We start from the raw sequence: 12,976 nt of genomic DNA, 5'->3' as shown, positions 1-12,976 counted from the left end.
GCTTGCAACAGACATAGCAACAAAGGCTGAGAATCACTGTTCTTAAGTTTCTGTCTGCCTATAGTTGCAGCAAGGATCTCTGGCTGATGTTCTGAAATACAGAGTTGGATAAGGAAGAAAAATGAAAGGATGAAGGAAACAGATCTTTCCCTCAACTCAAGTAAGAGTAAACAACATCAGAAAAATTGTCGAAGACTTTGAAATAGGAAAAAAAAGTTTACTGGATGTTCACTGTAGCACAAGCTGCTAGGTTATTTGTGACTTTCACTGTCTTTGAGCTATTTTACAAAAATTAAGCTGTAGAAAACTGATAGTGCACATGATTGTTATCCAAAGAAATGCAAACTAATTCTGTTGGTGGAGATGTAATTGATTATTTGCCTGTGGATATAAAACAGTTTCGCATCTACCAGTAAACTGATTTCAGGATTCTTAATTACCTATATACATGCCTGTGTTCTCTGAATTCTCTGAACCAGTTGCAACATCTTACTGGCCCCCTCACTAATTAACGAGTTAAATAAAATCTTTGACACATTTATTTTATATAATGAAAAAATATGTATTTATGAGGCTCATGATTTTATCTTTAAAAAATTATACTTTAATAATTCTCAAGGTTTCACTGAGATGCCTCATTGATTTATCTGATAAAGCCAAGTAAACTTGACTGCCAGAAAAGTGTACTTTATGGGTGGCTTAAACCTGGACACATCTTTGTTTCCTGGAGTGAATGACAAGCAGCAATAAAACTTGAACTCTGCTAACTTGTGGTTCTTCTACTTTTGCCTCCTCTATTGATTTTGGTTCTATTTTTGCTTCTGTAAGTGGCCAACACGGTATTCCCCCTTGTGGCAGCAAAGACTGGGAATTTGGTTTTATGGTCCGACAATTTGGTGATCCCTATAAACGGATGATTGAAATCTATTCTCTGTTAGGTAAGAGGAGACAGAGAATCTGGTTTGTTAATCTTTTTTGTTTATTTGTCTTACTGTCATCTTGAGCCTAAATGAATCAAGAACTTTGCGACATCTAGGAGGGAAAATAGTTCTTTATTTGTAGACTGAGGAATTTTTGTTTCTGTGTTTACTCTTGCCTGTGGTTGAAGATGTAAAACTGAAGCTGTACTTTATGTGTCTGTGTGTCTATGTGCCTGTGATTCAGAAAGGTGTTTATCTCATTTTGTGTGAAATGTTTTCCTATGTCTGGAGGGTATTCAAAAATTATTTGCCTGTGAGACCACCAAGTAGAATGTGCTGAAGATTCAGGGTGCCCCTACCCTACCTCTCTCCATCTGAGTTCATGTGAGGGTGGTGTTGGGAAGGCAACAAAAGAGCCTCTCAACCCCAACTCTCTGGTTTCACCAGGACTGGGAAAGAAAAGCCCCAACCTCAGGCCCACTTAACAAAGTTTGCTTTGCCAGGGGAAAAAACCTAACACACCAAAACAATCATAACGTCTCTTAAATTAAAGGTATGCTATTCTGATTGATTTAGAGAGATAAATAGGCACTTATATAAACAGAATCTTCCTAAAATTCCCAGATAATAAGAAAATTTATCTTATAATTTTAAATACACTACACTAAAAAACATACTTCTTATAATTTTAAGAATCAAAGTTCACACAGTTATGGTAAGTCTTTGGTAAATAAGACTAGCTTAATCATTTTGGTTAATAAGAAAACCCAGGCATGTTCTTTCTCTTATTTATCAGTGTTAAGTAAAATTAGGCAAATACATTTTATTTCACTTAGTTTTTTTCCCTAAAATTATACAGGTGTTTTCATCAAATAAGCTGACACTATTCTTACATAATACTTAAGACTGTGCAAAAAATGTGAAACTGGGTTCAATGAAATCGAATCATTATTGTGACAAACTTCTACTTTCAATAGTAATTATGTTTTTAGAATATCAGCTTGAAAATAATTTTCAAAATCTTTAAGTAACTTAAAATCTTTAACAGTTATTAAGTTAGTTAATTAATGAATAATCACCAGATATCTATCTAAGTAAGATAGAATACTGGATCACTGTTTACTAAGCATGACAAAGTTAATACATTTTTGTTTTTAAATTAATATATTTTGCTTCATAGTTTAATATGCTATTGAGAGGGTATATCTTTGGGTCATGCTAATGAATGTGTTCATTTTTGCTACATTAAGAGTTACAAAAGGGATGTATGAGGCTGTAGAAAGTTGTATTCTGAGTATTTATGAACTTTGCTAGTCTGCTAAAATGCTTACATACGATTTCTCAATAATCTACGCCCCCTAGTTTTTGCTGTGCAATAGAAATTATTCTCTTAAACTTATTATAAGGAACATGGGTGGCTGCAGTTATGCTAGGAGCAATAATAATAGAGAAGTATAACTATATATGTTCTTTCTTTTTCAAGGAAAAAATTTTTTTTAAAAGTCCAGTACTCTAAATATTTGGTGTCAGGAACTTTTACATGCTCTTAAATTAAAATCTATTAAGGATCTCTACAGTTTTATTATTATTTTTTTAAATGGGTTATGTCTATTGACATATATTATATTAGAAACTAAAACTAAGAAATTAAAAAATATGTATTTGTTGGCTCATTTGGAAATAACAATGATGAAACATTTCATGTTAGCATAAGTAACTTCTTGTTTATGCATTTAAAAAATACCAATTTGCCTACTATTTTTATTGTACAATATAATGTACATACAGAAAAGTTCATAAAATATAAATAAAATTTAACACTTGTAAAGAAACACCAGTTTATTCCAGGTCAAAAATCATAACATTACCTACCAGCACCCCAGAATTCTCTCCTGTGCCCCTTTCTTTTTTTTGAAAATAGCTTTATTGGTATATATGCATTGTTTTATAATTAAAACATTTCTTTAATGTTTGGCTTAATAGAAGTCAGGTGGATTTTCCTACTTGCTTCTGTATTCAGTCTGATGAAATATCATACATCATATAGCCACTGAGAAAACTTGCTGTACACTCATGAGAGGAGAATAAAGAAGTCAAATAAAGTCTTAGTTTTATTATGAAGATAGTTTTAACCTTGCAGACCCACTTAAAGGATTTCAAGTACCCTCGTGGCCTGGGGACCACTCTGTGTTCTAAAGTAAAGAGTCTGTTCAAAAATATAAAAAAAGCAGGACAAGGACAAAACTCTTAAAGTGACTTTGATTTGGCTTGGTTTATAATACCTGTGTTTAAAATGAAGCTGAGAAATATATTAAAATTTAGTAAGTTCACACAGTTTTGATGAACTTATTCTTTGGTTTACTGGTTAATGCTATCCCTATGATACGAAAGGTTATTCTTTTTGTGCTTTTTATTTTGCCTTTGATTATTTAAGGAAATAAATAAAAATGTAGAACAAAGGTTCCTCACTTATGAATGAGCCAATACTATTTACGATCATGTTAACTTCTATGCTCGTTTTCAAATATTTTATTGTTGCTTTGAAAAATCAGATAACCAAGTACTGTTTCTCCAGTACCCATCATCCTATTTCAATCAAGTACCCAATTATTTTTTGACCACTCTTTTGATTTTTCCTTCTAAAGATCAGACCAAAATTTAGAAAAAAATAAAATAAAAATTTCAGGGTATTGTTTACACCTAAGACTATATTAGAAATTTTGTAGAGGGCCTCCCAAAGGTCACAAAGATTTGTTCTTTCATCTTATAAAAAGAGATGTTAGAAATAGTTAGGTTTGTTTGATACGTTACCATTATAAGAGTTTCATGGGAAGAGAGCTGCTGTCATATTTGAGAAGAAAGGCTCACTGGGCTCTAGTTTAGAGTCATATATGTAAAATCTCATTAATATTTCAGAAATTGTATGCTTTATGGGAAGTGTCTGGAGATTTGACAATGCCCTTGCTGTCTGTAATATATTTTCACCTACTGGGGAAACACTGATCAAAACTTTTATGAAGCAGCCATACTGCATACCAATAGAGAATCTTATTTATCTTCTATTCTCATATCATTAGTTATAGTAATGAATTAAGCACAGTCATTAAATACCTGTCATCTGTGGAAAGTTTCTGTTTACTCTGATCCTTGCCTGAAGGCTTTGCTATAAGCTACAGTAAATAGTTTGTGTCTGCAGCAAAGGTTCAGAGCACTAGGGAAAAGGACCATCATAGGTATTTTGAACTACTGATGACTCAAAGAATAGTCTCTAGGCTTCTGAGGCAATATAGCTTAGATAACTTTTATATAATACCAGTGGACTGAGTCAAGAATCCCACGACTCTATAGAATGGAAGCAGATGGCTTCAAGAAAGCAGATTGCTAACCCAAGATCTAGCAGAACTAGAATGACATAGGACCGAATGAAATGATAAGAGAAATTATATTGTATTTATTTGCTTGGCATATTGTTGATTAGTTTTAATGTTCTATTGCTGTATGGCTCTAGATTTGCAAAACAAACAAAGAGAGACCTATATGGTTAATTAACACTCTTGTTGCTAAGTTCAGGGTAAGCCTATGAGACCAGCCCTTTTTCGTATCACTAATGATCTTTGTGATAATTTTGATCATATAGGGTGGGGGAGACACTGTCAAGAAAAATTAAGAGACTCTGAAATAGGCAAAAACAATTACTGGGTGTTCAGTCTAGAGTATCGTGTATCCTTCTCGGTTATCTATACCTTTCATTGCCTTTGAGCTATTTTAAAATTCCATACGTGGTGAAAAATTTATAGTAATGCATAATTCTTTATTTTTTAGGGCAAAAAGCAGATACTGTTTACCTGAAACTTTTGGTATTTTATAAAAGTGAAAACTTTGGAAAGGCTATGTGGGACAGGGGGAGATTGGGGGTGGGGAGAGATTCTGAGAGAAGCAACTGTGGAAGAGCCCTTTCTCCTTGGCTGAGAAGATGATAGAGGCCTGTGGGTCCCACAAGCAGTAGGGCCCCCTTTCCTCTGCCCTGAGGCTCCCCGCCTCCTCTTGATCCCACTGCTGCTAGTGTAGCCTAAGGGAGTGTGTACAAAGAATGTTGCCTGTTATCTTGTAAACAAAAGATGTTGCAGCCATCAAGCCATGAGCTACTGCAGCTGCCCCGAGGGGATTCAGGATGGAGAAAAACAGGATACTGGCCCTAGATAGTTAAGATGTATAACAAAGAAATGATTTCATTGAGCCCAGATTCTTGCATCTTCCCAAACACAGAAAAGTAGTAAATCCATCAACTTGATATGTCTGTATTTTCTTTAATTAGCACTAATCTTTTGATGTTCTGACTACCTGTTTTTGGTTTTTTTAGTTTGTTTTGTTTTGCCAAAACTCCTATATATCTTGGTTCCTCCCTTACCGTTTCAGAACAGACCCTTACAGCTATGTGAGAGGCTGCCACCCAGGCTTAAGTCCTCAGTATGTCCACCAAATGAAATATAATTCTCAACTTTCAGGTTGTGCTTTTTTTTTTTTTTTTTTTTTTCAGTCGACAGGAGCAAAGATCTGAGGTCTAATGGCCCTACAACAACACTTTAGATGTATCCAGCACAGACTGGTGACCGGATGTGTCTCCTTGATGTTCTGTTGCCTCTCAAGCTGCTCCCAGTACCTTGGCATAATTCTTAGAAGTGATTAGTCCCATAGTGACATAAATAAAATTTCCTGCCAGTTCTGCAGCATAGGTAAAATCTGAGTTGAATCAAGTAAATAAATTTCTTGTATACCTGAGTTTCTGCACTTAAAATTCATGCCTGCTACATAATGCTTCTGGATCTTTCCTTGACGTCCCTGTCTTTTCAGTAACTGGTTTTCTGGCTCAGCAGATGTTCTATCTCTTACATTTTTCTTTCTTTCCACTACTGAAATACACTGGAATTTTGGGGGGATTAAACTTGCAGGCTGGCAGAAGTTTGCTGCATTTATGCTTTATCTCTTTCTTCCTGGTTCTTCTTTCATCTCATTCCCCCTCAGGGAGGACAATTATTAGCTCCTGTAGAATATTCTGCGAAGCCCAGTTCCAAAAATCTCCTTCCCAGGAAATTAAAGGTTTAGTGTAAGTATCTTACCACACAGAGAGTGAAATAAAGAAAACCAATATGCTTTAACTATATAGGCTCTGTTTACTTGTGAATAAATCCCTAAGATAAATGTCATCTTTGTTAGCATTAACAAAGAAGGTTAAGGTTGCGAAATGCTTTGTCCTCACCATAACTGAGCCACAGTTGCCAAGCCTGTGTAAGTTATAAGCTTGTTGCCTCTTCAGGAGTATTGGAAAAGCAAACTTTAGGTCTGCCAAATATGTATTGTCCCATAATTAAGCAACCAAGATAAATTTTATATAAAACAGTCTGGAAGTAATAAATTTAACATTTAAGTACTCAACTTCAGGGTTTGCTCTTGTGATGCACAGAGCACCACAGGCAGTTTGATGGTAATGATAACAGACATGTTACAAATTATTTCTTATAGCTTCACTAAAGTGCAGACCTCAGCCCCTAGCCTTTGTGATCTCAGGAGAGGTCTGCAGCAATCTGCTCCACCCCAGGCTAAAGACCTCTAGGAGACTTTGGGAGAAGACTGATTCAGCAATTTGCTGTAAAGCGAATACCTACCTACATTTTTAACATCTTCATTTCTGAATGTAATTTGAGATGGTAAGCTCTCTGACCTATCTGCACCACATCCCTTTTAGAATGCTCAGAAATTTCTGAAGACCCATGAACTTCAAGCTTTGTGGGGGTCTGGTTATGGATACCAGACCACAGTTAATCAAGTGTATTTCATGAACCACATTTTTTCATACCTTTTCCCCCATGGATACACCCCCTGATGTGATGATGACATCAGCACGACTGATACCCTCATTCAAGGCATTGAGTAAGTCATCTGGGCTGGAAAAAAATAAAGACAAATAAAGATAAGATTTTAAATATAGTGCCAACTTAAAATAAAACCACCTATTCAATGAGTAGGCATTAACATGAGTACAGCATTATATTCTGTATAAAGTGGGAATCAAAAAGGTCTCTGCCCAAAAGGAGCATATCTCACTGTGGAGAAAGAAGCTTGTAAGTGTGGAAGTAGTGGTGACTGGTACCTCCATGGCTTTTTGCTCTACTGACCAAGGCAGCATAATGAGGAGAGACAGTGAGGGGTGGGTAGGCTGTCTACCCATCCCACTTTGCCTAGGAATATCCCAGATTTAGTGCTGAAAGTTACGTGTCCTAGGAAATTTCAGGCACACCAGGACAGTTGGTCACCACAGGTGTTGGAGACTTAGGATTCTTTAAAGGGAATATGACTTATCTAGTTAGGCCTTGAGGAATGGGATGAATTTTTACAGGTGGAAGGAATGGGAAATGGCCTTGTAAGCAAGAGGATTGGCCTGTGATAAAGCTGGTGGTGTTCTAGATCAGTGGGGAAAATGAACTGTTTAGAGTGAAGGACTTGACTTGGAACAGCCGGGACAGGTGGTATAGGACACAATTTTGGAGGGCCCTCAAGCTCAAGAATTTGAACTTTAATGGGAAAAGGGTGGGTGGGGTTCCCTAAAAATATGAAGAGCCAGTAGGTATTTACTGGGAAAAGAAAGGGTAGAGGCAAAAAGAATAAAGAAGGCAGAGACCATGTAAAATATTCTGAGAGGGTAAAGGGACAGGATGAAAATTTGGGACTGAAAAGAGGCAGATTCCTGATAGTCAGCTGAAGAGACAAGTGCACTAGCCCCTTTGACTGTACAGATGAAAGGCCCAGGGAGAAGGATGGAGTGAAATCAAGAGTCTTATCCTGTGGATGTTAGAAGGGTTGCAAAGGCCTAACTTGAAATTGATCAAATGAGAAAAACCAAAATGTCAGGGCTTATGGGGGGACAGGACAGCAGGGAATAGCTGAAAGGAACGGTTTAGTTACAACTTAAAAATCATACAAAGCTAATGGGCAATGTGCACTGCACTTGCATTTCCCTTCAAATGGTGGAGGTCAGAAAAGGTGGCTTTTGAGGAATATTTGTCCAGCCTACACTTTGTTTTCTAAGAACTTCTTACCCTGTGGGGTATAGGGTTGTTTCCCCCCTTTCCCCATGGACATCTGACATGTATATCTAAAAAAGGGAACAGTAGAACTTCTGATTCTCTAGTTCTTGTTTTTGGTCTCTCTTGAGGCCTATTCTTGGTCTTGGGTTCTATGAGACAACCCTATTATCTTCCCATAAATCTGTCCTTTGCTTAAGCAGGTATTTTTAAACTTGAAGTCAAATGATGTCTCAATGAGATAGCGTATGTCCTCCCAAATCTCTCCTGGTAGAGAAGTTTGTTCATTTTTCTTTCCCTTAATGTACTATTTGATGGGAGAATGAAGAGGAGGAGAAATACGAAGAGGAGGAGGAGGAAAAGAAGATTTGTAACTAGGACATCATTTCACATTTTATCCAGGGATGACAGAGGTAAGGAGAGGAACTTGAGATCCACCCAAAAGGCTCTACAAGAGATAAACAGTTGGGAAGTGGCATAGCATAGAGGTTAAGAGAAATTCCATAAGGAAAAAGAAGAGCTAATGGTGGGGGTGGGGGTGGAATAGCGGAAAATTTCACTTATTTGGAACGACTCCAGCTTGGAGAATGATAAGATTTACTAAGTTCTAGGCAAGAATGACAAATTATAAAACTGAGAATGTTCTGGTAAAATTTCATTATTTCAAGGATAAAGAGAAAATCTTACAAACTGTCAGACAGAAAGATTAGATTTACTAACAAAGGAAAAAAGAATATAGGCTTTGGATTTCTTACCCACAATAACAAAAACTATAAAATAGTAGATTAATATCAGCCTAAACTAAGAAAAAAGGCTTGCAACCCCCAACTCCAATACCCAGTCAGACACCATTCACCTGTCAGGATAGAAGAATAATATTGTGAAAATGCAAAGATTCAGATAATAAATCAACAATGTGTTCTGGAAAAATGACTCTAAATAAAAAATTTAATCAGATCAGAGATCTCAAGATAGGGGAAGATGAAGAGGAAAGAAAACACTAGTAAAATATACACATACACATTTATAAACTATATAACTAAATCTAAATGAAAAATGATCAAATAACCTGGGGAATTACAACATATGCACTAAACATGGATTCCCCAGAAGTTGTAGATACATTGCAAGAGAAAACTAAAGAATAGTCTAGATTTAAAAGCATTATCTCAGCAATGCGTAAAAGTTGAGAGGTGGGAGAAGATGGGAGAAGCAGAAGTATTCTAAAGGTCTCATTGGTGTAGGAGGTGCACGGAGGAAACGGGAAAGCTTGTAAGAGGGATATAGTTAGTACCTTTTAAAAATGTAATGGTGGAGAAATGAGTGTTTGATTATGAGTATCAGAAATTCAAAAGAAAGCATTATTTTCCAAAATAATGAGTGAAAGGAAACAGCATCTTGATCAGACCAGTAACAGGGAAAAGGACTAGGAAGAAATAACAAAGTAGTATAAATGGTAAACATAAAGTAAGATGAAAAACAATCATCAAGAGAATAATTTATAGCAAACTTCATGGTAAAGCAAAACAAATTTCATGCTAGGATCAGAGTTATAGTAACTTAAGGCAGATGAAGACTGACTTTTTTAAAGCTCAAATCCCATTTGAATGTTATTACAAGGGATATACTTAAAAGAGATGAAAGAAAAATAAAGGGTAGGGCAAAAAGACATTAGGCAAAAGTAAATATGTCAAGCAGCAGGAATGGCATTTTAATGTCAAAGTGGAGTTTAAAGTTAAAAGAACTAAAAAGCATAAACAGAGGAAACAAATTATAAAAAGCAAAGTTTTATAGATAATACAACAATACATGACTGTCTCACATGACAGGGTTTGTTTTTATCTAGGCTTCTTGACTGCCTTGCCAAATCCTTGTACATTGTAGGCATTCAATAAATGAACTGAATGAACCCTGGCCTCAACTCAATCTCTCCAAAGTAGCTTTGGGACTGAACAGTATATAATTATTACAACTATAATGACATTATGGGAAAATAACATTGTCTCTGGATGGAAGAGAAGATACAACTTAACATTTATGTAATGATAAATAGTACTTTTCTTTGAGAGACCGTCACGTAGTCAATTTATTTGGTGCTGCTCCAGAGGGCAGAATTAGAACTAATAGAGAAAGAAACAGGGATACAGATTTTGGCTCAGTGTAATGGAAAAACATCCTTACCATAAAAGCCACCCAACAATAAAGGTGCTGCTTTGTGAGGCAAATAAGATCTTTCTCACTAAGAGCACTGAACAAAAATCTGGTGGCTAGCTGTTAGAAATTTTCTCTAACACCTCCATTGGGCAAAAGATTGGAGAAGCTAATATCAGAAATTCCTTTCAATTCTAAGACATTGTAGTCTATGGAAATACTGAAATTTATATAATAAACACAGTGACTATTTTCTCTTCACGTATAGACTGAAGCAGAGAGGGTAAAACTGATGCAGTCATTCAATATGATAGTCATCTTGTAGATCATACTTTTGTTCCTCTTACTTTTTGAACATCAGGAACGTTTAACTATTTGACTTGAGTGAAAAAAATAAAAGCATTTTTCCCCCCAAAGCTAAGACATTCACCTTCAACTTGGGATATGGCCACCAATAATAATAACAACACTCTTCCTAGGTCCTAATTTAATCAGATGCTAAAGAAGTTTAAGCTTAATAGAAAGATAGATAAAAGATACAGGAGAAGTATATTTCACAATAAATCTGTCAGAGAATGAATGTGGCTTATTCAAGACTTTATATACTAATCAGTTTTTGTGAAGGAGGAATATGTTTAGAGGGTATGATATCTTTTGACTATTACATCTTTTCAGATTTCACTGAGCATTTGGGATCCACTTTCAGTTCAGACTCTTTACTTTTTAAATTTGTATCTGGAATAGGGCCAAGATGGTGGAGGAAGAAGACCCTGAGCTCACCTCCTCCCATAGGCACACCAAAATTACAACTATTTACAGAGAAACTGTCCTGAGAGTGACCTGAAGACTAACAGAAAAGATTTTCTACAGCTGAGGATATAAAGAAGGAACCACAATGAGATGGGCAGGAGAGGCAAAGACACAGTATAGAAAAGACCCACCCCTGGGTAGGCAACCCACAAACAAAAGGATAATCACAACTGCAGAGATCATCCCCAAGGGGCAAGGGGTACAAGCCCCACATTTGGCTCCCCAGTCTAGGGGCCCTGCACTGGAAAGACAAGCCCCTAGAATGTCTGGCATTGAAGGCAGGTGGGATATGTGTTCAAGAAAGCCAGAGAGCTTTGGGAAATAGATACTCTGCTCTTAAAGGACAAATACAAAATCTCATAGCTCCTAGACTCAGCACAGAGGCAGTAATATGATAGGAGTCAGTGTCAGACCTACCTGGAGAAGCCTCCCAGAGAGGCAGGAGATCACTGGGATTCCCCCGAGGACATAGATACTGGCAGAAACCATTTTGGGGAGCTCTTTTTATCACAGGGGCACTGGTGCTGGCAAGCGCAATTTTGGAATCCTTCTAGATTATCAGTACCAGGACCCATCCACCAGCAGGTAAATACCAGTCTCAGACACTGGGGACTCACAGCCAATGGTGTTGGGATCTGAAACACCCATCAGTGGGTCAGCAACAGCCTTTGGACCCCTGGTTCCTTGCAGCCCTGGCCACTAGTGGGCAAACAACACCCCTGGAACCCCCAAGGCTGTGAAACCAGCCATGCCAAGACCTGGCGCTATTTACCAGCAGCCAACAGCCTCCTCATAATGCAAGGCCTAGCAGCCATCTGGGCTGGGAACAGCCCTGCTTAACAGCATGCCCAGAGTAGTCGACCAACCCCAAGAGAAGGGCCATTCAGCCCACTCGGCACCCCTAGATCACATAGTTCTGGTGACCAGAGGGGAGAGTGCTGTTGGGCCCCATAGGACATCACCTATATAAGGTCACTGATCCAAGACTGGGAAATGTAACCGACCTATCTAATACATACAAATACACACAAACAGTTAGGCAAAATGAGGTGACAAAGGAATATGCTCCAAATAAAAGAACAAGATAAAACCCCAGAAGAAGAACTAAATGAAATGGAGATAAATAATCTACCCAATAAAGAGTCCAAGATAATGATCATACAGATGCTCAGTGAACTCAGGAGAACAATGGATGAACACAGTAAAAAGTTTAACAAAGAGTTAGAATATAAAGAAGAACCAAAGAGAGATGAAGAATACAATAACTAAACTTAAAAATATACTAAATGATATCAACAGTAAATTAGGTGATACAGAGGAATGGATAAATTAACTGAAAGAGTAGTGGGAATTACTCAGGCTGAAGAGAAAAAGTAAAAAAGAATTTTTAAGAAATGAGGATAATTTAAAAGGCTCTGGGACATCAAATGCATTAATTTTCACATTAACAGGGTCCCAGAAGGAGAAGAAGGAAGGGGCAGAGAACCTATTTGAAGTAATAATAGCTGAAATCTTCCAGGGGAAGGAAATAAACACCCAGAACTGGGAAGCAAAGAGTCTCAGACCAATCAATCCAAATGGTCCACACTATGGCACAGTGTAATAAAAATGACAAAAATTAAAGACACAGAATCTTACAAATAGCAATGGAAAAGCAGCTAGTCACATTCATGGGAACTCTCGTAACAGGGTCAGCTGACTTTTAAGCAGAAACTTTGCAGGCCAGAAAGGAGTGGCATAATACATTTAAAATGATGAAAGGTAAAATCCTACAGCAAAGAATATGCTACCCAGCAAGGCTACCATTCAGATTTAGAGTAGAGAGAGAGTTTTAAAGACGAGCGAAAGCTCGGAGTTCAACGCCACTAAACTGGTTTTACAAGAAAGGGACTTCTCTAAGTGAAAAAGAAAAGCCCACAACTAGAAATATGAAAATAATGAAAGGAAAAATCTCATTGTTAAAGGCAATGTAGTATAAGTAGTACAGTATAAGTATTCAGTAAAAGTAGTAAACCA

General features: G+C 37.0%; 1 protein-coding gene across 8 annotated transcripts in view; it reads right to left on the bottom strand.

Annotated features, from left to right (window-relative positions):
• The window catches only part of GPHN (gephyrin), a 432,492-nt gene that overhangs the window by 19,529 nt on the left and 399,987 nt on the right, over positions 1-12,976 (bottom strand). For all 8 annotated transcript variants that reach the window (XM_006206958.4, XM_006206955.3, XM_072963279.1 and 5 more), the window contains one exon: positions 6,775-6,862. In XM_006206958.4, coding sequence (XP_006207020.1) covers positions 6,775-6,862 — 88 coding nt within the window. The remainder of the gene's footprint in view (positions 1-6,774; positions 6,863-12,976) is intronic.

This window comes from Vicugna pacos, chromosome 6 (assembly GCF_048564905.1).
Source record: "Vicugna pacos chromosome 6, VicPac4, whole genome shotgun sequence".
Classification (NCBI taxonomy): Eukaryota; Metazoa; Chordata; class Mammalia; order Artiodactyla; family Camelidae; genus Vicugna; species Vicugna pacos.
Note: the sequence above shows the minus strand (reverse complement) of the source record. Positions and strands in the feature narration are given on the sequence as shown.